This window comes from Hoplias malabaricus, chromosome 6 (genome assembly GCF_029633855.1).
Source record: "Hoplias malabaricus isolate fHopMal1 chromosome 6, fHopMal1.hap1, whole genome shotgun sequence".
Taxonomy (NCBI): Eukaryota; Metazoa; Chordata; class Actinopteri; order Characiformes; family Erythrinidae; genus Hoplias; species Hoplias malabaricus.
In genome coordinates, this window is record NC_089805.1 from 41,256,546 (window position 1) to 41,280,844 (window position 24,299).

The window sequence follows — 24,299 nt, forward strand, 5'->3', positions numbered from 1 at the left end:
GTGGAGAGCGGAGGAATGTTTTTCTTTCTACTCTCCTTTCTTCGCGCTCGCTCTTTTTTTTTTGTTCTTGTAAAAAAAATGTTCAAAAATAAAGAAAGCCCTGGGATTCATAATGGATTAATGACTCTTAAACAGGCTGTGCTACCCATCCGTTTCTTTCACTTTGCACACTTCACTGTTTCCATCTCTCTCTCTCTCTCTCTCTCTTTCCCACCTGCTTCTCCTCCTCCCCCGCACTGGAGATGCCAGCACTCACACTCAGGCTGCAAACGGTTCAAGCTCTGCGATTGGTCCCTTTTGCCGAGAGCTCCGTCGCGATTGGTCCAAACGGCTCCGCATTGGAACCCCACTTCAAAGGCATGAAGCAGGAGGGGAGACTGGGGGCGGTGGTTGGCACGGCAACCGTCGCCCAGGCAACTGCAGTTCAAACAAAACACACAACTCCACAGATTCCCACCACAAAAGGCAAGAGAGAGAGAGAGGGAGAGAGGAAGATTGTGTCCTTTTGCAGTTGCTGCGAAAACAAGCAGGGGGTGGACACATGAATCAGTGGTCCAAGAGAGTTTGGGGTGTGGGGGGTTAATGTCATTTTCAGTGTGGCACCTGAAAGGCCATTAGAACAATCTCCATCCAGTGAGACAAAAAGCATTTCAGAGGTTATTGAGCGCAGCAGACCCCCATAAAGCCGTCCTCCATAGGGCCAGTCACTTTTGGTCACTGCTTGTAATGAATGTGAATATAGACAGGAAGGTCTCCGGTTTGATCCGCCTCACTGGCCGGAGACATTGGAGGTGGGTGGAGTGAAGGAACAGCACTGTTTCCTCCTTCAACATCCATGGCTGAATTGTTCTGTGTGTAAGGTCTAACCTCCAACTGCTCCCGGGTGTTGTTATGGCCGCCTGCCACTCAGGATGTGTGTGTGTGTGTGTGTGTGGTCATGGTCATGGATTGGATAAATGTCAAGACACAATTTCAGAGCAGTAATGCTGCAAGAGTGCAGGAGTGGTGATCCAGAACCATGGTTCCAATTACAAGGGAGTCTGACCCTCCTAAATAATTAGAATTAGAATTAGAATCTCTTTATTGGCCACTGTGCTAATTAAAATATGGTCGCCACCAAAAATAGGTAAAAACATTCCTTTAGGGAGGGTTTGAAACTTTTAAGGATTACAATATATTTCCCATATTCATGTTTTTTCACACGGGCCGCACGGTGGCGCAGCAGGTAGTGTCACAGTCACACAGCTCTAGGGACCTGGAGGTTGTGTGTTCGGGTCCCGCTCTGGGTGACTGTCTGTGAGGAGTGTGGTGTGTTCTCCCTGTGTCTGCGTGGGTTTCCTCTGGGTGACTGTCTGTGAGGAGTGTGGTGTGTTCTCCCTGTGTCTGCGTGGGTTTCCTCTGGGTGACTGTCTGTGAGGAGTGTGGTGTGTTCTCCCTGTGTCTGCGTGGGTTTCCTCCGGGTGACTGTCTGTGAGGAGTGTGGTGTGTTCTCCGTGTCTGTGTGGGTTTCCTCCGGGTGACTGGGGAAGGGCTGCGGCGAGTTATAATCCAGAGCACGCCTTGCCGTTTACTACAGTATACACACAGAAACTGAAGCACTGCATCTACTGCATTGTATTTATTATTGTGATTTCCAATAATCAAATAATAATAAAATATATGGAATTAGCGCATTCCTGTGCTTCTTTTTCATTTCCTTCAGAGATAGCTGTGTTGATTCATGTAAATATAGAGAACACAATTGAATAATATCAGTTCGGTGTTGCACTATATGCCAAAAGCTTTTAGACACCCACTCATCCAACATTTCTACTGAAACCGAGAGTATAAACAGGTACTTTGTCAGTCCTTTGCTGTAGTAACTTTCCCTGACAGCATCTGAAGAATGCTAGTAGAGGTCGGGTAGTGATGTGGGATAATTAGTTCAATTAATATTATTCAATTGTGTTCTCTATATTTACATGAATCAACACAGCTATCTCTGAAGGAAATGAAAAAGAAGCACAGGAATGCGCTAATTCCATATATTTTATTATTATTTGATTATTGGAAATCACAATAATAAATACAATGCAGTAGATGCAGTGCTTCAGTTTCTGTGTGTATACTGTAGTAAACGGCAAGGCGTGCTCTGGATTATAACTCGCCGCAGCCCTTCCCCAGCATTACACCGGCCAAAGTCAATGTCACACTGCCAAAGTCAATACTGCAATAACACACAGCGCACTACATTGCAGCCGTGGCCTTGGATTATAATTCAGCAGCGTGGACTGCTAGTTTAGGAGCATGGGCGAAGAAAGACGCAGTCATTAGGACGCAAAGCAAGCAGCAAAGGTTCATTCAGGTCTGGCCTTAGGTGTTCAGCCCTGCCGTACTGAGAGGTGACAATGGCTTTGGATTAAAAAAAAAAGGCCTCACACTTATTACCATGCAACTGAAGTCCAGCCGGAGGTCAGAGAGCCACTCGGCCTCACATGCTGCCGCCGGGGAAGCTTTTTTAAGCTCTGCTAGATTTCTAATGTCAGTGACTTACATAAGATATTCATTCACAAACTTGTGTTCCTCTGTTGGTCACAGGAACATGGATCAGCATGTGGAATTAGAGCTTCCTGTGTGCTACAAGGAGCTTCATGCTGCCTTTATCATAGACTACACTGTGTTAGCTCACATTTGTACTGTCCCAGTGAATCCAATGATCCATTATTCCCCTCTGTTCATGTTAATATTTCCTATCACAGTGTAAAAGAAGCTCCATGCTGCCTTTATTGTTAGATGCATAACAATAATAATGATATAATGAATGGCATAATAAACAGAGGGTACTCAACAATGCTGAAACATTAATTTGGTTTGGGACATACGTTTTCCAGAAGACAAGTCATGATCATGAGCTACTTTAAAATGATGTCACTAATCTATATTGATATCAGCATTACAGGGAAAAGGACTGAAAAATCACATTATATCCCTGTCCCAGTTCTTGCCCTAAGCCCTTCCTGGAAGTGTACACTTTGTTGACGTTGTTGAAAGGTGAGCAAAAGGGGGGCGAGGGTTCAAGTGTCCAAGGGGTTGGAGCTTTGAAGGCAGAATGGGACGCTCACGCTCTTCAGGTGTTTACGTCACTACGGTCTAAACGCAAAACGCCGCGTCTGGCAACCAGTGATGTATATTTTACTTGACAAAATATAAAGGAACTTTAATAACGTTAAATTAACGCTGATAACTGACACTCCCTGATGTTTATGTTTACATCGCTAAAGTTAAACAGGGCTTTTTCCTTCAGCGTTTTTAAAACATAACTCATACTTAATAAAAAATTACTGTAGTTACGTTTAAAGGGTTAATGTTCCTCCATTTTCCAAGGCGCATTGTTATTGGTTTCTGTGGGGAATGTCACAGGCTCTCAGTGGAACATGGGTCATTCCCTTTACGAAGTGTCGTCTGCTGCGTACTTGTGGGTGGGGCGCATAAACTGCACATAGGGGGCGCTCATAAGCACCTTTGTTGAGGAAAAGCAATGAATTCTGACTAAAACCTAAAGCCTTGCACACGCAAAGAGGGGCGCAGGGTGTAAGAGAACACCAACTCCCAGAATTCCACGTTCTAGACGGACAGCACACCGTCCAATCAGAGAATTGCTCAAATATTGATCCATTTCACCTGTGTTTTAGGAAGTGCCTGTGTCTCGATGCACACTGAGCTTTGTTTGTTGGGGATTTTCTCGTACCCCGACCTGTTTTTTCACGCTTCATTTCTGCCTTTCTACTTGTTTTGCCTGCAATTTCCTCGTGCTTCGACCTTGGACTGTTTACGCGTTTTTGTTCTGTGAATTCCCTCAACATTAAAGCCTTGTTGTTATTTAAGCCTTGTCATTAAAGCTGACTGGTGGACGCATTGGACGCCCCTGTCTCAGAGTGGGCGCCACTGATTTACACCTGGTTTTAGAAAGTAGAGACAATTTGCTGCGACACCAGCTGCCGTTAAGTGCTCTGACTGTAGTGAGAATGTGGAATCAGTTGCACTTCTGATATCTCCACTCATTTCCTGCGAGCTGGAGTGGACATGTGCAGGGCTTAATCTTAAGTGAATGCTTAAAGGATGAGTTCAAAGGTATCCGTTTAAATGTAAATGATTTAACGGCCAAAAATCTCAAGTCATGAATCTTACAGTTAGAGTCTAAACTTCAATTTGCATTTTTTTTTTCATTTTTCCCTGAAGCAGTTTTATCCAGTTCACCGAAGGTAAAGAGACAACTTCAGGTCATTTTATGTAAGCACCCACATGCCCGAAGGTCTTTTTACTGGAGTGAAATAAGAAGACCCTCCCTAAACCCGTCCTAAACCACAGAAAACAACAAAAAAATATGTTGAACAAAAATACTCAGTGTGACAGGGGTTTTCTTCTAGTGTGTTTGGTTGATTTGTTACGGCGGGACCCAGCTGTACTACACAACACAGACTCACGCTCAGATTCCCCCAGGGTGAGAGAGAGAGAGAGAGAGAGAAACAGGGCCAGTGAGAGGAAGAGAGGGAGAAAGAGATTAGAAAAAGAGGCTTCCACACAAAGCTTGGAAAAGGCTTCTGGAAAAAAATATGAAATTTTGCTGACGACCATCTCCAGGGAGTCCATCCAGAGAGGATCTTCACACACGAGAGAGAGAGAGAGAGAGAGAGAGAGAGAGAGAGAGAGAGAGAGAGAGAGAGAGAGAGAGAGAGCGAGGAAAAGAACAAAGAAAAGTATGAGAAAGGAGGAATAGAAAGTGAACCCTCCTTCTGAGGACACTTGTGTCTGAGCCCATTTTCCACTCACAACTCTCAAGCTCTCGGCTTGTGGGTCAGTTAATATCCCTAAGGCTCGCCGTCCGGGAGAAATGACCTGTCCGAGCTCTGTCCACAGAAATGCCTGTACAGAGGTTATGTTGTTGTTGTTTAGGGATAAAACTCTGACTGATTGGATAAAGCAGAGATTTGTTGCTAATATAGTTCTGTGGTGTTTAAAGTTGCTGGTTAGTTCAGGTACATTTATACAGATAAGAGCCTGGTCCTGTACGAGTGGATGTAACTGCCCAGGTGAGTCAAGAGTCATTGGGATGAGTGTCTGAGTCAAGTCAAAATCCTAATGTTAGATAAGGATTTTGACTTGACTCAGACACTCATCCCATTGACTCCTGACTCAGCTTGGATTCTCAATATCAGTGACTCCTGAAACAACTCAGATTCTCATCTCATTGACACATGACTCTACTTGAAAACTGATCTCAGTGACTCGGGACTTAACTTAGACTCTCATCTCTGTAACTCCTGAATAAACTCAGAGTCTCATCTCAGTGACTCCTGAATAAACTCAGACTTTCATCTCAGTGACCCCTGAATAAACTCAGACTTTCATCTCAGTGACCCCTGAATAAACTCAGACTCTCATCTCAGTGACTCCTGAATCAAGTCAGACTCTCATCTCAGTGACTCCTGAAACAACTCAGATTCTCATCTCATTGACACATGACTCTACTTGAAAACTGATCTCAGTGACTCGGGACTTAACTTAGACTCTCATCTCAGTGACTCCTGAATAAACTCAGAGTCTCATCTCAGTGACTCCTGAATAAACTCAGACTTTCATCTCAGTGACTCCTGAATAAACTCAGACTCTCATCTCAGTGACTCCTGAATAAACTCAGACTTTCATCTCTGTAACTCCTGAATAAACTCAGACTCTCATCTCAGTGACTCCTGAATCAAGTCAGACTCTCATCTCAGTGACTCCTGAAACAACTCAGACTCTCATCTCAGTGACTCCTGAAACAACTCAGATTCTCATCTCATTGACACATGACTCTACTTAGAAACTGATCCCAGTGACTCGGGACTCAACTCAGACTCTCATCTCAGTGACTCCCGAATAAGCTCAGAATCTCATCTCTGTGACTCCTGAATAAACTCAGACTCTCATCTCTGTGACTCCTGAATAAACTCAGACTCTCATCTCAGTGACTCCTGAATAAACTCAGACTCTCATCTCATTGACACATGACTCTACTTAGAAACTGATCCCAGTGACTCGGGACTCAACTCAGACTCTCATCTCAGTGACTCCCGAATAAGCTCAGATTCTCATCTCTGTGACTCCTGAATAAACTCAGACTCTCATCTCAGTGACTCCCGAATAAGCTCAGACTCTCATCTCAGTGACTCCTGAATAAACTCAGACTCTCATCTCAGTGACTCCTGAATAAACTCAGACTCTCATCTCAGTGACTCCCGAATAAGCTCAGATTCTCATCTCAGTGACTCCCGAATAAACTCAGACTCTCATCTCAGTGACTCCCGAATAAACTCAGACTCTCATCTCAGTGACTCCTGAATCAAGTCAGACTCTCATCTCAGTGACTCCTGAATAAACTCAGACTCTCATCTCAGTGACTCCTGAATCAACTCAGACTCTCATCTCAGCGACTCCTGAATCAACTCAGACTCTCATCCCAGTAATTCTTGAATCACCTCCAACTCTTATTTATTAAAAAATGTTGGAGATTGAGGTAGAGACAGATTGCCGGGCCTGGACTGGACTGTAGTCCAGCGGGAAAGTTGGGTCAGTCTTGGGGGTAGTCATGGGCCTCGAGGAGAACCTGGGAGCTAGACTTACCTCTGTAAGAGTCAGACAAGAGACTTGTCTAACAGAGTAAAGAAAATGGAGAATATTCAGGCAGCACCACTTTCCCTGGCACATCTCTTGGTCGTCGCTGGCCGAGGTTCTGAATGGGTTGGCCCTTGCATGATTCAGTACCCTGGAGAGCAGAGAGGAATTCTGGAGCTTGGTTGCTCTGTGTGATGCCAGTGTAGGTGAGCCTTCTGATGATAAGAGAGGAAGGGCTATCCTACCCACCCAGAGAGCTAGGCCGATTGGGCTCCTGATCTCGGAGGAGCGCTTAGGCCCCTACGCCACTCTGGACACGTCTGTTTACTTTAAGAGAGCTTGTGAGTGGTGAGATGTGGAGTCTGAGTTGTGTTTTTACTAATGGTCAGCGAGTTAGTCAGGTCTGTCCCTGGGCCAGGATTTTCTGAAGGTGACACACAGAAAACGACAGAGGCTTAAGGGTCAAGAGTCACCAGGATGGTCCCTGTGTGTTTATTCAAGGTTAAAAAAAGGCAGTGACGACAGCTCTCTGCTGTAATTGAGTGCAGTGTCACTTTGCTTTATTGTCTTTCACAGTGAATCATTTTAATCCAAACAAAGCAAACAGCTCCTCCTCGCTAAAAGCAGCCTCCCCTTTTTGGGGACTGAAGTGATTTACTGATTTATCTGTACATTTAGTGGGAGTTTAAAGAAGAGAGAGAGAGAGAGAGAGACGTAGAGAGGTGGAGAGAGTGAGAGAGAAAGAAAGAGAAAAGAACAGAGGAGAGAAGGTCAAAGAGAGGTAGAACACAAAAGAGAGAAAGAGGGTTAGAGATAAATTGTGAGATGTAGAGAAGAGGAGAGAGTGACGGAGAAAGAGAAGAGAGATAAGAGAAGAGGGTGAGCGATTGATGGAGAGAGAGAGAGAGAGAGACGTAGAGAGGTGGAGAGAGGGAGGGAGAAAGAAAGAGAAGAGAGACAGAGGAGAGAAGGTCAAAGAGAGAGGTAGGACACAAATGAGAGAAAGAGAGAGAGAGATAGAGAGACATAGAGAGGTGGAGAGAGTGAGGGAGAAAGAAAGAGGAGAGAAGGTCAAAGAGAGAGGTAAAACACACAAATGAGAGAAAGAGATAAAGATGGTGAGAGATTAATTGAGAGATAGACATAGAGAAGTGGAGAGAGTGAGGGAGAAAGAGGAGAGAGAGAGAGAGAGAGAGAGAGAGAGAGAGAGGACTGAAGGTCAAAGAGAGAGATAGAAAGAGGTAGAACACATGGGAGAAAAGAGAGATGAGAGAAAGAGGGTGAGAGATTAATTGAGAGATAGACGTAGAGAAGTGGAGAGAATGAGGGAGAAAGAAAAGAGAGAGAGAGAGAGAGAGAGAGAGGGAGAGAGAGAGGACTGAAGGTCAGAGAGATAGAAAGAGGTAGAACACGTGGGAGAAAAGAGAGAGAGATGAGAGAAAGAGTGAGAGATTAATTGAGAGATAGATGTAGATAGTGGAGAGAGAGAGGGAGAAAGAGAAGAGAGAGAGAGAGAGAGAGAGAGAGAGAGAGAGAGGACTGAAGGTCAAAGAGAGAGATAGAAAGAGGTAGAACACATGGAAGAAAAGAGAGAGAGAGATGAGAGAAAGAAAGTGAGATATTAATTGAGAGATAGACGTAGAGAAGTGAAGAGAGTGAGGGAGAAAGAAGAGAGAGAGAGAGGACTGAAGGTCAAAGAGAGATAGAAAGAGGTAGAACACATGGAAGAAAAGAGAGAGAGATGAGAGAAAGAGGGTGAGAGATTAATTGAGAGATAGATTTAGAGAAGTGAAGAGAGTGAGGGAGAAAGAGAAGAGAGAGAGAGAGAGAGAGAGAGAGAGAGAGAGAGAGAGAACACGAGAGAAATAGAGAGAGGCTGAGAGAGAGAGGACTGAAGGTCAAAGAGAGAGATAGAGAGAGGTAGAACACATGGGAGAAAAGAGAGAGATGAGAGAAAGAGGGTGAGAGATTGATGGAGAGAGAGAGAAATTTGGAATGACGTGGAGCTGTCAGATTACGGGTTCCGAGCCGACACAGTCAAGCCACGTTCTGTTTTTTTTTTTTTTTTTACTCGTCTGCTTGTTGTTTTTTAGCCTCTCACCCTTTGTTCTCCTCATTAAAGTGTCTCTTTATGTGCGGCTCCACAGATCCTGAATCAAGTCCAGCGCTGTCCACTGTGAGCACTGCTCAGGGCCGCTGGCCACGGCTCATCTCTCTCCAAACACAATGATCAATGACGGCTCTGGCCCGCGATTATCATTTAAATGAGATATTGATTTTTCATTGACGCGAGGCTTGAGATGAATGGAGGGGAAAAAAACAGACGAGGACCACTGTCGGACAGGGGTCAGAGACTGATGAGAGCAGGCAGCGTCCAGTACAAACAAACATTGTCCAGGAGCAAAGGACGTGTTTAGGTGCCATTGGATTATGTTATCTTTGACTCACACCCCCATCTCTTCTTTTCTCCCTTTTTCTCTCAGTCTTTTTCCATTTTATTTTAAAGGGATGGTGTTTGAGCGATTCTATTGGTTCATTCTTTCATGTTTGTCACAGTGTGAAACACTCCCACTGTGCTGAGTAAATGTGTTTTATGTTTTTCTTTGGACAGTGCTGATATACTGAGGTTTATACGGGGAGTGATATGATCATGGCATCCTGTGGTATCATAGTGAAAAACACTGCTGCTTTCTCTACAGAAGGCTAGGGTTCAACCCCCAGCTAATCATGCTACCCTTGGGTTGCAGGTGACGTCACTGCACAGCTGCCTTGTTGAGGACCTATTCATTACTCAAACACACAACTCAATTAGAAACTGTGATGCTTACATTGTTTTATTGTTTCTGTCAACACTCATTTCCTCATTTAAATGTTAAAATGATAGAAACACATATGGATCCTTGACCCATTTATTCATGCCATGTTTGTAAACACTGATGAACTCTTCATCTGTGTCAGTCGGCAGAGGAGCTCAGGTCATGTCCAAAATTGTGCTACACTCCCTACATAGTGCAAATCACAGATAATAAAAGTAAATAACAGCACCCAAACAGTAATTAGACGCTAATTTCAACAGGGGAAACTTATAGCTCACTTACGTTAACGTTACGTAACGTTATTTTCCTCGTACAACAAACTACGTTAGTGCAGAAACCATTATGTTATGACCTACACTGTGCCCTACGGAGGGTGCATTTTCAGACTACTTTATTAAACCTTAAAGGCGTATGAAATTTGTGTTGCTCAAAACTGGTTTAATGTGTTTACAAAGCTCCGCTGTCAGTAAACAAGTAAATAAACAAGTTGTCTCGGTCTGGTATGCTAGGCGTTCTCTCTCTGTGCTCATGGGACCGAAAAGACATTCTTTTATACAACTGAGAGACCCCCAAACATTAAAAAGCATGAACCGAGATGAAGATATTGCGCTATTCTTGCTCAGTAGGTGCATAATATTTACTTACTTTTCCCGTTTTGGATTAATTAAGGGGGAAATATCTCCAAACCCAGGGGGCGTCTATCTGCGTTACTGAAAGTGCTACAAAACTAAACGACTCGAGTTAAAAATGAGTTTCTGGAGTAGTTCAAACAGTGAATAGAAACTTTAAAACCAATTACACTTCAACCACAAAAAAAGTTTTTCTTCTCAAACATCATGTTCCACCTTAAAAGACGCTGAGATTTGGAAATTAACCAAACGGCGTTTCCCCACAATCGAAGACGTCCCCTTTAAACCGAACCAGAGAAATAATTTAGGCAGACAGTCGTCATAAAACATTATTCTCCAAGGTTCTGTTTCATTATCAAAGAGCAGGGGTCTATTACTGTAGTCTATTACACATTAAAACAAAACACACGTGAAATTAGAAGATTACTGAAGATTGTATATGACCTGTGTATGAATAACTCACTGAGGTTCAGTCAGAAGAACAGAGAAATTCATTAGAGTCTGACGTGCTAACAGTTTTCCATTAGATCCTATGATGAAAATGCTAATATGGCTAACAGTGGATAACAATCATTTTCTCCTTATTATGCAACACTGTGGGATCCTTTACCCCCCTGATGTAAAGAGGCAGTGTCTGTGTTGTGAGACTCTCTCCAGCTCAGGGAGATTAGCTGTGTACAAAATCAATGTATCCATTTTTCACATCTGTTTACATTAGTGCTGCACTTTAAAACAGACAATAGGTCCCCAATATAGTGCCTACACCAAAAAGTAAATAAAGTTTTCTGTTATAACTGCAGGTGGTGCTGGATATAAACTGCCATCAAATGCCATAATTTTTAACCTCTCTCTCTCTCTCTCTCTCTCTCTCTCTCTCTCTCTCTCTCTCTCTCTCTCTCTCTCTCTCTCTCAGTGTGACCCTGGGGAGGCCACTAAGCTGTTGTATGACCTGCTCTACACTGAGCCCATAAAGATCGTGCTGATGCCGGGCTGCAGCTCCGTCTCTACGCTGGTTGCCGAAGCGGCTCGCATGTGGAACCTCATCGTGGTGTGTATTTCTGTCTTTATCCTCCTTCACCGCTCGCACTCTGGCCCAAACACACTCCATACACACACTACAGAGCAGCAGGGTCAAACACAGGCCCTAAATGCCTCAGCCAGGCAGAGATTAGTGTTATTCCTCCACTATGCCCTGATCGAGCATGGACTTAGGGTCTCCAAATCCATTTTACAGCAGTCAGCGAGGTATTTAAGGGGTTGAGGTGGGGTTTAGCTCTTAATCTGGCACTCACATAATACTCTTCTTATCAAAAGTCCATCATCAGTGAAATGAGACTCAGCTGCTGTCTGGGCTTTTTCCTGTTTACAGCGGTGACCTCGTAAAGAAATAACAATAACATCTAGCGTGTCTTTTCGTGTGTCATTAGGTTGTCAGTCTGGAGGCGTCTTACTCAGGAACTACTCTGATAACCAATAGGAGCCATATTTATTCAGTGATTACTATTCATTTTTACGAATCTACTGTAAACTGCTATAAATGAATCAATAATTATTGTAAACTACTATGAATTATAGAATATTAATACAGCATTCAATCATTTCTAAACACAGAATAAATGGATTTGTTGTACATTATTCTTTAACTGCTATGAATTAACATCAAAGCCATAAGTGAGCTGCTTTTTTTCCATTCCCTCAGCCTCCACTGACCATATAGATGCAGCATCAGTTGCTCTGCATACTTTGTTAGCCCCCACTGTTGAAGAACAGGGTGAAAATGTCAAACAGCGTATGCAGAGCAACTACAAATTGCAGGTGTATGGCCAGTGGGCCTGATGTAATAGACAATGAGTGTAGACGTATGTTATGACGCGAGAAGGGTTGGAGGAACCTTAGAAATACTGTTACTAGTAATTACGCCTTTTTTTTAAATGATCAATAAAACTGTATATGTGATCTTCCCTCATACTGACCTTCTCATGATGAAGGCACTGCTGTGGCTAACAAACACAGAGAACTATTTCTACCCTGTTGCAGTTGCCATGGTTACAGTATCGATATCTTTGGAAGGGGGTCAGGGGTCTGAGACCAGACACACAGCACCATCCCAGCAATATTTACCAACAATAAACCAGAAGAGTGAAGGGCAAAGCAGTGTAAGACACGCAATAACCAGAGGAAAACAGAAACCAGAACCAAGGTGAACAGGAGGTAGCCCTGCTCCTGGCTTACAGCTGGAAAATGACACTTTTTAACCAAAACAATCCCAAAAACTTAAACAAATCTCCAGCTTTACATCTGATTTCTACCCGTTAAAACAACACTAGGTAAGATTAGGTGTTTTTGTTCATGGGCTCCCCCTACAGCTGCAGAGTCTATTTCACGTTTACAGGCACTGGCCTAAAATCAAGGGGATTGGGTGGGGTAAGGGAGGAGGTTGGTTTCCTACCCTCCTCAGAAAGATTCATAGTGCAGTTTCTGCAGTGCTAAATCTGGAGTAGCAATGACAGAGGCTCTGTTCACCTTATTACAGGTCACTGAAACATCCATCCATCCATCCATTATCTGTAACCGCTTATCCAATTTAGGGTCGCGGGGGGTCCAGAGTCTACCTGGAATCATCGGGCGCAAGTCGGGAATACACCCTGGAGGGGACGCCAGTCCTTCACAGGGCAACACAGACACACACACACATTCAAACCTACGGACACTTTCGAGTCACCAATCCACCTGCAACGTGTGTTTTTGGACTGTGGGAGGAAACCGGAGCACCCGGAGGAAACCCATGCGGACACCGGGAGAACACACCAACTCCTCACAGACAGTCACCCGGAGCGGGAATCGAACCCACAACCTCCAGGTTCCTGGAGCTGTGTGACTGCGACACTACCTGCTGCGCCACCGTGCCACCCGTCACTGAAACATCACAATGATTTTGAAGCTGTGATTTTAAAGTAAAAATACTACTTAGAGTTCCTTTAATCACTTGTTCAACCATAACACATTGTACATCACACCCTGTGGACAACTCGGTGAGACCTCTGTGTCCTCTACTCAAGTCATTGTCTGTGAAGCGTGTGGTGTGTTCTCCCTGTGTGAGTTTCCTCCTGGTGACTGTCTGTGAGGAGTGTGGTGTGTTCTCCCTGTGTGGGTTTCCTCCTGGTGACTGTCTGTGAGGAGTGTGGTGTGTTCTCTCTGTGTTTGCGTGAGTTTCCTCCGGGTGATTGTCTGTGAGGAGTGTGGTGTGTTCTCCCAGTGTCCGTGTGGGTTTCCTCCTGGTGACTGTCTGTGAGGAGTGTGGTGTGTTCTCCCAGTGTCCGTGTGGGTTTCCTCCTGGTGACTGTCTGTGAGGAGTGGGGTGTGTTCTCCCAGTGTCCGTGTGGGTTTCCTCCGGGTGACTGTCTGTGAGGAGTGTGGTGTGTTCTCCCTGTGTCTGCGTGGGTTTCCTCCGGGTGACTGTCTGTGAGGAGTGTGGTGTGTTCTCCCTGTGTCTGCGTGGGTTTCCTCCGGGTGACTGTCTGTGAGGAGTGTGGTGTGTTCTCCCAGTGTCCGTGTGGGTTTCCTCCTGGTGACTGTCTGTGAGGAGTGTGGTGTGTTCTCTCTGTGTTTGCGTGGGTTTCCTCCGGGTGACTGTCTGTGAGGAGTGTGGTGTGTTCTCCCTGTGTCCGTGTGGGTTTCCTCCTGGTGACTGTCTGTGAGGAGTGTGGTGTGTTCTACCTGTGTCTGTGTGGGTTTCCTCCGGGTGACTGTCTGTGAGGAGTGTGGTGTGTTCTCCCTGTGTCTGTGTGGGTTTCCTCCGGGTAACTGTCTGTGAAGAGTGTGGAGTGTTCTCCCTGTGTCTGTGTGGGTTTCCTCTGGGTGCTCAAGTTTCCTTCACTGTCCAAAAACACATGGTGTGAAACGGTCTCCAAAAGTGAGTGTGTGAGTGATTTGGGGAGTGATGGACTGTCGCTGTGTCCAGGGTGGGCTCCTGTCCTGCTGCCCAGTGATTTTGGGTGAGCTCTGTGACGGTGATCAGGATGAAGCAGCTACTGTGTATCCGGACCCAGGTGACTGTGGAGATAAACAGTGAGGGTTAGAGAGGTGCTGGTGTTATTAATCAGACCCAGGTGAGTGTAGTAATGAGCAGAAGGAGCTGGTAGATCTGAAGCAGAGCAGAGCAAAGGGTGAGGATTCCACAGCACTGCAGATAATTTCAGATCACAGTGTACAGTTAAATTAGATTCATCGTTTATTGCTAATGGACTTGCCCTGTGGCAGTGGTCCACACAATATTTTCACAACCCCAACCGTGACCTCATCCTTGTCCGGCGGGCAAAAGCCTTTTATTATTAATTAGCCTTAACTTTAATAGCTTATGATGTGAGAAAGCATTGCAGTTGTCTGCCTCCAGTGCGTTCACGTCAAACATCAGTTCTGCGATCTGTTATTGCTAACTCTGACAAGGCTACAATCTTATTGATTGTGGACATGAGAAAATAACTGTGCGGTGTCTTGTATCAGGCCTGATATTAGGCCTCAGTTAGTACCATCTTCAGTTACAGCTATCACCAACTTGACTTCTCTTATTGGCTGTTTTTTTAGCTGATAGGTGACTGTATAGAGATGTTACCTTGTTATGAGAGAGTTTTAGGTTCCTTCATTTGTGTTTATTTGAAGGTTTAAAGGAACAATATGTAAGAGTTGAGTTTTGAGTTTTTGGCTCCAGGGGCTCCCCCTAGTGTCATTCATTATTCCAGCACTGTTCTTAAATCAGTGGAGAAGCGGTGGTTTCATAGTTACATAGTGCAGTTTCTGCAGTGCTGAGCGTAGAGTAGAAAAACAGCAGCCGTATTCTCTCTATTACAGGCCAGTGAACCACAACCACTTTAAAGATAAAAATATTACGTAGTGTTCCTTTAACTGAAGGATTTATTAATGCTTAATTAAAGTTAACAAAATTATTTTTGATATTATTCAGGCTCATTAATTGTAAAATCATTGTCTTGGTACCACAATGTACATCACAAATTTAATGAAAAGTATGTTTCATTATCGAAGAGCAGGGGTCTATTACTGTAGTCTATTACACATTAAAACAAAACACCTGTGAAAAAAAGATGATTACTGAAGCTTGTATATGACCTGTGTATGAATAACTCACTCAGGGTCAGTCAGAAGAACAGAGAAATTCATTAGAGTCTGACACAGTTTTCCATTAGATCCTATGATGAAAATGCTAATATGGCTAACAGTGGATAACAATCTTTTTCTCCTCATTATGCAACAATGTGGGATCCTTTACCCCCCTGATGTAAAGAGGCAGTGTCTCTGTTGTGAGACTCTCTCCAGCTCAAGGAGATTAGATGTGTATAAAATAAATGTATCCATTTATATATTATACAACAAAGTACATCACAGATGAGATAAACCGGTCACTCTGGGGTTCTGGGAGGTTATCTTCCATACTCCAGTCCTGCTGGTCATCTCACACCCATCTGCTGTCACACAGTCATCAGAGATGCACTTCAAACCCCCTTTGTGGCAGTTTTGGGTCACAGTCTTGTATCTCCATATCCTCCGAACACACACTCACTTGAAACGTCCCGAGACATGATTAAAACCCTACCTTTCCTCAACTTATGGGCAAAAGAAAATGGCCACTTTGAGGGCTATGGCTCTTCCCCCTTATCATCTACCAGTAAAGTGCCGAGCTTCTGCTTTTCTTTGTGTTGGAAACCACTCCCTCCATTTTTCATGTTGAGCTCTATTTTTACATCTCCCTCACCACCATCAGCGCCACAGATGAGTTCTGACCCACATATCCCTCCGCTGGCCTTGAACAGGTCCACTGTGCTTCCCACACCTTCAGTTCACCCATCACTCACTGGAACAGAGGAGGGTAGTGACTGAGAACATTTCCTCAAGTGCATGTGAGTGACGGATTGTGCTTTCTGAGGTATTTTCATATGAAAATTCTTCTTTTTCTAGAGCACAGAGACCTACCACTCAGATACGTTGTAAGCATTAACCTTTAGTTTCTGATTCCTTTGGGTCCCTATACTGACAGACGCTGGATGTTTTAAAGGGGACATGGGATACCTCTTTTTCCACAAGTAAACACAGTTCTGGGGCATCAGGGAAATGTCTCTGACTTGGTTTGGGTAAAATACAACATCAGTGTTCTCCCCCTGTTCAGAGCGGTCAGTTTTAGCACCTGTTCATTTAAATAAGAGTTATTTAATATGATAAAAAGAGTGTAGGGGCGGCATGGTGGAGCAGCAGGTAGTGTCGCAGTCACACAGCTCCAGGGGCCTGGAGGTTGTGGGTTCGATTCCCGCTCCGGGTGACTGTCTGTGAGGAGTGTGGTGTGTTCTCCCTGTGTCTGCGTGGGTTTCCTCCGGGTGCTCCGGTTTCCTCCCACAGTCCAAAAACACACGTTGGTAGGTGGATTGGTGACTCAAAAGTGTCCGTAGGTGTGAGTGTGTGAGTGAATGTGTGTGTGTCTGTGTTGCCCTGTGAAGGACTGGCGCCCCCTCCAGGGTGTGTTCCCGCCTTGCACCCAATGATTCCAGGTAGGCTCTGGACCCACCGCGACCCTGAACTGGATAAGGGTTACAGATGAATGAATGTATGAATGAAAAAGAGTGTGAGGAGCAAGGAGCAGAAACTCTGGTTTTTAGCTGTTTTTGCTCAGTTGCTTTTGTTCTATGTTTTGTTTTTCTCCATTTTTACACAGTGCTCTTATTTCTCTGCACTGATTGTGTTTGTTTTGCTTTGTTTAAACTTGTCAATGGGCTGTCACATATGAGGGTCTCCTGCCGTGATTAAAGACACTCAGACGAGGGGGCGGGTCAACAGTGTCTGCGCTCCTCATAAAGAACAGGGTAAATCTAGAATGACTTGTTTTCTGACTTAGGTAGACCACAAAAAATAAATAAATAAATAAATAAATAAATAAATAAATAAATAAATAAAACTGACTGGGAGACCTTAAAAGGGCAAAATAATTAATAGAGCAATTAAGATTTAATTAAAAAGAGGAATAATAAAATAGAACCAAGGTCACAAGCCAATAATTAAGTTTTCAACGTAAAGGGCAAACTAAATGATATATAGGCATTTAAGCTATTAAAAAAAATAAAATAAAAAGGAATCAAAATAAATAAAAAGAGTAATAGAGTTAAAAACATATGATGTAAAATGATTGTAGAGACAAATCTAATACTAGCAATAAATATATAATTAAGTAAAACATAAAATAAAAGTTAAAGTATTAAGTTGTAGAATTAAAACTGAATAAAGAAACATACAATTATATAAAATAATATGATTGTGGAGACAAAAATATAAAATAAAAGTCCTACCAATAAAATATTAATTAAAGTAAGTAAAATGTAGAAAGACAAGTTATGTATGACAATGTATTTTTAATACATTTATACTTTTTTGCTTAAATTGACATGAGACATTTATTTTCTCCAAGTCGCAATACTACTACTTGCATATGAACCTACATCACCCAACAGATTTGAACTGCACATGCGCAGGGCATCATGCTTGTGATGGATCTGATATTTTCATTAATTCATTCATTCATTATCTGTAACCCTTATCCAATTCAGGGTCACGGTGGGTCCAGAGCCTTTCTGCAATCATTGGGCGCAAGGTAGGAATACACCCTGAAGGGGGCGCCAGTCCTTCACAGGGCGACACACACACACACATTCACTCACACACTCACATCTACGGACACTTTGGAGTCGCCAATCCTCCTACCAACGTGTGTTTTTGGACTGTGGGAGGAAACCGGAGCACCCGGAGTAAACCCACATGGACACAGAGGGAACACACTACACTCCTCACAGACAGTCACCTAGAGGAAACCCACGCAGACACAGAGAGAACACACCACACTCCTCACAGACAGTCACACGGAGGAAACCCACGCAGACACAGAGAGAACACACCACACTCCTCACAGACAGTCACTCGGAGGAAACCCACACAGACACAGGGAGAACACACCACACTCCTCACAGGATCTGATATTTTACTAATTTTATTTTTACCGTAATTGTAAAGAGACACTGCCCTTTTTGGTTGAAGGTCATGTGTCCCACATCGTTATTCATCATGTTAAACAGAAGAATACCTCAACACAGATATTGTCAGTTGTTTAAAACTGTAAAGGTCAGTGAGAAAAGGTTAACCCATGTTTATGTGTTTAAATTGCTCAATCTTGAAAATTAAGCTCCCGTCTTCTTTGGAAAACACTCTCAACTGATATAAGCTACATGTGCGAAGGTCTGCGCATGCGCAGTCAAAATCGGGCAGAACATGCACATCACGTAGCCACAACCCAGACGCCAAGTGAAATACATCAACCTTTGCCTGTAGTTGCACATTTCCACCAGAGATGTCTCCATATCTCCAACTCCCAATAAGGCACAGTAATATTTAGTTGATGTCAGACATTGTTCATTGTTGTTTACTTATTGTTATTTTGCTGCCACATGAGCTATGGCCAACTTGGAGGCAGCATAATGTTACCAGCAGAACAGCGCCACCTGGGGGTTTCCAAGAACAGGACCAGGTTTCCATTCAGTCCTGGCGTTTGAAGTGGCAACCTTCATATCTCCTGCCACTAGTCTAACAGCCCCCTCCATTAAAAACGGCTAATGAGGTGGAGGCATGAGCCTCTCCGGTGATCAGATACGATCAAATGAGATCACGTAGCGCCTCAGTCGCTTTGCTTTAATTAAAGCAGGGTAATCTCACACTTCATTTCTTTCCTGTTTACATTCTCTCCTTCTCTCTTATCTCAGTCCTGAAGTTTTGGAACAGAGCGTGAACTCGTTTTGTCTGATGGAAGTGTGACCTTGTGCCCTCTCTCTCTCTCTCTCTCTCTCTCTCTCTCTCTCTCTCTCTCACTCTCTCCGTGTTGTTCTGTAGCTGTCCTACGGCTCCAGTTCTCCAGCACTGTCCAACCGCCAGCGCTTCCCCACCTTCTTCCGCACCCACCCCTCGGCCACTCTGCACAACCCCACCCGCGTCCAGCTGTTTCAGAAGTGGAAGTGGACCAAGATCGCCACCATCCAACAGACCACCGAGGTCTTCACTTCTGTGAGTCTACTTTGTAGTTCTACAATTACAGACTGTATTCCATTTGTTTCTCTGCATACTTTGTTAGCCCTCTGACCACCGTCTTCTTCGGTGGTCACCTGACTGAGAATGATCCACCCCCCAGATCATATGGTCCTGATCACTAGAGATCAGGGTGAAAGCGGTTTATTTTAGGACCATCACACTAATAAGTAAATACGTAAATAAAGATGTTTTGATAAAAGAGGGGGTCAAATTGACTTGATAACCCAAGCTTGTAGTGGCATGAAGCTATTGAATGCTTGTGGTTGTAGGAACTGGGTGCAGATCTTTCTCCTTGTGCAAAACTGTAGTCTGTGACAGACAGAAAGACAGTGGTCAGTTCTGACTGAAGGCATATCCTTCCATTTGTGTTAGGCTCTTGACCGAGTTCCTTTAGGTTTTAAATGCATACAAGGACTCCATAAAGGGCGGCACGGTGGTAGGGTGGGTAGGGGTAGGGTAGGGGCCTGGAGGTTGTGGGTTTGATTCCCGCTCCTGTGACTGTCTGTGAGGAGTGTGGTGTGTTCTCCCTGTGTCTGTGTGGGTTTCCTCCGGGTGCTCCGGTTTCCTCCCACAGTCCAAAAACACACGTTGGTAGGTGGATTGGCGACTCAAAAGTGTCTGTAGGTGTGAGTGTGTGAGTGAATGTGTGAGTGTGTGTTGCCCTGTGAAGGACTGGCGCCCCCGCCAGGGTGTATTCCCTCCTTACGCCCAATGATTCCAGGTAGGCTCTGGACCCCCCTCGACCCTGAACTGGATAAGGGTTACAGATACTGAATGAATAAATGAAAAAGGACTCCATAAATTGTTTATTTCATTGAGATTTTTACAATTCCATATCCCCGTGTAACTAGTTGTCTCATATCCTTAAAGAAGGGTAAAGGTGTAGGAAATAAAATCTAATTAGAATTTAACACATGTGAACGTGTATCATGTCAGTGTTCACCTCTGTATGTTTTCACTGGAAAAAAAAGATTGGAATCTAAATTAAACGAGTGCATTTGAGGTGGCTTTATAATTGTGAGTGTTCCTGAGGGCATTGGGGGTGTTTTTGGCCGCTGAAGCGCTTCTGCACCTGGGACTCTTCACTCTACAGCTGCATTTGGCTCAGCTCCAGCTTCTCCAGCTTCTTCGGCTCCAGATTCATGTGATCATCGTTTTATTGGCATCGACAGGGAGTAAACAACAGCATCTCACACCGAAAGAAATGAAATCCACTTCTGTTTCTAATATCCTCTTCCTCTTCTCTTATCTCTCCTCCGGACACATCGACCCCCCCACTTCACCGCCCCCCCCCCTCCAATCTCCTCCCCTTCTTCTTTCTTGATGTGTGTTATATCTCTTTTCACATCCGTATCTCTCACTCTGTCTTTGTTCTCTCTCTCTCTCTCTCTCTCTCTCTCTCTCTCTCTCTCTCTCTCTCTCTCTCTCTCTCTCTTACTTTCTTCCCTCCCTGTTTCTGCTTCAAAACCATTCTCTCGCTCTTTTGCCTCATTCCTTCACTCCATCTTCCATCTTCCTATATATATAAATATTTCACACCATCTCACACCATCTCTTTTTCATTTTCTTCTTTTCCTTTATTTTTCTCATAACACCCCCTACTCCTACCTATCTCTCTCCCTCTCTCTCCCTCTCTCTCTCTCTCTCTCTCTCTCTCTCTCTCTCTCTCTCTCTCAGACCCTGGATGATCTGGAGCAGAGAGTAAAGGAGGCTAACATAGAGATCAGCGTGAGGCAGAGTTTTCTCACTGATCCTGCCGTCGCAGTCAAGAACCTCAAGGTGCGTTGTTTGCTCCTCATTTATCCTCATTTTCATCTTCATCTTCTCTTCTTCATCCTCAACCTCAGCGGCATCGTCTTTATCTTCATCCACTTGTTCAAGCCTCCGCTGCCATGGCAACACACAGGTGCCACATACCGGAGCTATCAGAGCAGCGTCCTCCCACCCACCAACCCACCCACACACACACACACACACACACACACACACACAAACACTGAAGCACTCTCTGGGGAGAGAAGACAATGACAGAAAAATAAATCATAAAAAAGTGAACAGACTGCATAATCTCTATGTGTAAGGATCTGCATGTAATAATTTAATGTCCCCCATGTTTCCTCCATGTGTCAGAGACCACCCCCAGGTAGTCATTAGACAGTCCACACACATTAAACAGGAAATTAAACAGAAGACACAAATATGTTCAGTGTTTAGTGTTCTCCACCTTGGCTTTATTTTCTACTGCACTCCTACTACCTCCAGTGTTCTCAGAAATATCTTCAAAGAGGTGAACAACTTAAGGTTAAAATCCTGCAGTGTTCTCTAGACCAGCCTTTCTCAACCCAAGGGCACCCACGGGGGCTGTCTGGCTTCGTCTGAGGTGCCGTCAAAAATATTCTGACATTGCTGACATAAAAATAAAAACCATAGTTACAAAACTTTATCATGAAAATGCAGCTACAACGTCAGAACAGTGGTGTGGCGAGAAATAAAACAGCAGCGGTGCTTGAATAATTTCACCTCCACAGCATTTACAACCAGTGTGAAAGTGGGGGTCCAGATTACTGTGTCGATGGTGGGGGGCGGTTCACTTTCACTTTGTCGGCTGGGAGGAAGCACTTTGCATTCGTCACAAAAGAAAGCATCTTGTGAGTCTCTACTCCGAGTTCACATTTAACCGAGTTCCGAGTTAACAGTGGCTGACTGGGTGGGCTGAGAGTGGCTCTGGACGGAGCTTGGTCCTGTTTGGACCTGTTTGACCTGTGGCTATGACCTGAGTAAATGAAGTCAGAATATTTAGAGTGCACAAAGTCTGATTACACTTACCTTATTTCTGCTGGACGCTGGGTTTGTGTTGTGATTGGACCCAGTGGAAACAGGCACAATTTCATTTCTTCACATTCTTTCTTTCTGTGTTAATAGGAGGGATTTATTACAAGGTACATTGTGATTTCTTAAAGAATATAAGAAATGTGAACTACACATCCTTCATCTCCACTACACTACAGTAATGTCCTTCATCACAGTCTACTACACTACACTAGTGTCCTTCATGACTGTCCACTACAGCCCACTACACTACACTAATGTCCTTCATCACTGTCCACTACACTACACTAATGTCCTTCATGACTGTCCACTACAGTCTACTACACTACACTAATGTCCTTCATCACTGTCCACTACACTACACTAATGTCCTTCATCACTGTCCACTACAGTCTACTACACTACACTAATGTCCTTCATCACTGTCCACTACACTACACTAATGTCCTTCATGACTGTCCACTACAGTCTACTACACTACACTAATGTCCTTCATCACTGTCCACTACACTACACTAATGTCCTTCATCACTGTCCACTACAGTCTACTACACTACACTAATGTCCTTCATCACTGTCCACTACACTACACTACATTAAACTACACTAATGTCCTTCATGACTGTCCACTACACTACACTAATGTCCTTCATCACTGTCCACTACACTACACTAATGTCCTTCATCACTGTCCACTACACTACACTAATGTCCTTCATCACTGTCCACTACACTACACTACATTACACTACACTAATGTCCTTCATCACTGTCCACTACACTACACTAGTCTACTACACTACACTAGTGTCCTTCATCACTGTCCACTACAGTCTACTACACTACACTAATGTCCTTCATCACTGTCCACTACAGTCTACTACACTACACTAATGTCCTTCATCACTGTCCACTACAGTCCACTAGTCTACTACACTACACTAGTGTCCTTCATGACTGTCCACTACAGCCCACTACACTACACTAATGTCCTTCTTCACTGTCCACTACAGTCCTCTACACTACACTAATGTCCTTCATGACTGTCCACTACAGTCCTCTACACTACACTAATGTCCTTCATGACTTTCCACTACACTACACTAGTCTACTAAACTACACTAGTGTCCTTCATGACTGTCCACTACAGCCCACTACACTACACTAATGTCCTTCATCACTGTCCACTACAGTCCACTACACTACACTAATGTCCTTGATGACTGTCCACTACAGTCCACTACACTACACTAATGTCCTTAATCACTGTCCACTACAGTCCACTACATTAAACTAATGTCCTTCATCACTGTCCACTACACTACACTAATGTCCTTCATGACTGTCCACTACAGTCTACTACACTACACTAATGTCCTTCATCACTGTCCACTACACTACACTAATGTCCTTCATGACTGTCCACTACAGTCTACTACACTACACTAATGTCCTTCATCACTGTCCACTACACTACACTAGTCTACTACACTACACTAGTGTCCTTCATGACTGTCCACTACAGCCCACTACACTACACTAATGTCCTTCATCACTGTCCACTACACTACACTAGTCTACTACACTACACTAATGTCCTTCATGACTGTCCACTACAGTCCACTACACTACACTAATGTCCTTCATGACTGTCCACTACAGTCCACTACACTACACTAATGTCCTTCATGACTGTCCACTACAGTCCACTACATTAAACTAATGTCCTTCATCACTGTCCACTACACTACACTAATGTCCTTCATGACTGTCCACTATAGTCCACTACAGTCCTCTACACTACACTCGTGTCTTTCATGACTGTCCACTACAGTCCACTACACTACACTACACTAATGTCCTTCATGACTGTCCACTACATTACACTACACTAATGTCCTTCATGACTGTCCACTACAGTCTACTACACTACACTAATGTCCTTCATCACTGTCCACTACAGTCCACTAGTCTACTACACTACACTAGTGTCCTTCATGACTGTCCACTACAATCCACTACACTACACTAATGTCCTTCATCACTGTCCGCTACAGTCCACTACACTACACTACACTACATTACACTACACTAATGTCCTTCATGACTGTCCACTACAGTCTACTACACTACACTAATGTCCTTCATCACTGTCCACTACAGTCCACTAGTCTACTACACTACACTAGTGTCCTTCATGACTGTCCACTACAATCCACTACACTACACTAATGTCCTTCATCACTGTCCGCTACAGTCCACT

General features: G+C 44.0%; 1 protein-coding gene across 2 annotated transcripts in view; it reads left to right on the top strand.

The window, feature by feature from the left end:
• Positions 1-24,299, top strand: part of gabbr1b (gamma-aminobutyric acid (GABA) B receptor, 1b) — a 209,313-nt gene that overhangs the window by 129,560 nt on the left and 55,454 nt on the right. For both annotated transcript variants that reach the window (XM_066673693.1, XM_066673695.1), the window contains exons 8-10: positions 10,992-11,126; positions 19,013-19,183; positions 20,885-20,986. In XM_066673693.1, the coding sequence (XP_066529790.1) occupies positions 10,992-11,126; positions 19,013-19,183; positions 20,885-20,986 (408 nt within the window). The remainder of the gene's footprint in view (positions 1-10,991; positions 11,127-19,012; positions 19,184-20,884; positions 20,987-24,299) is intronic.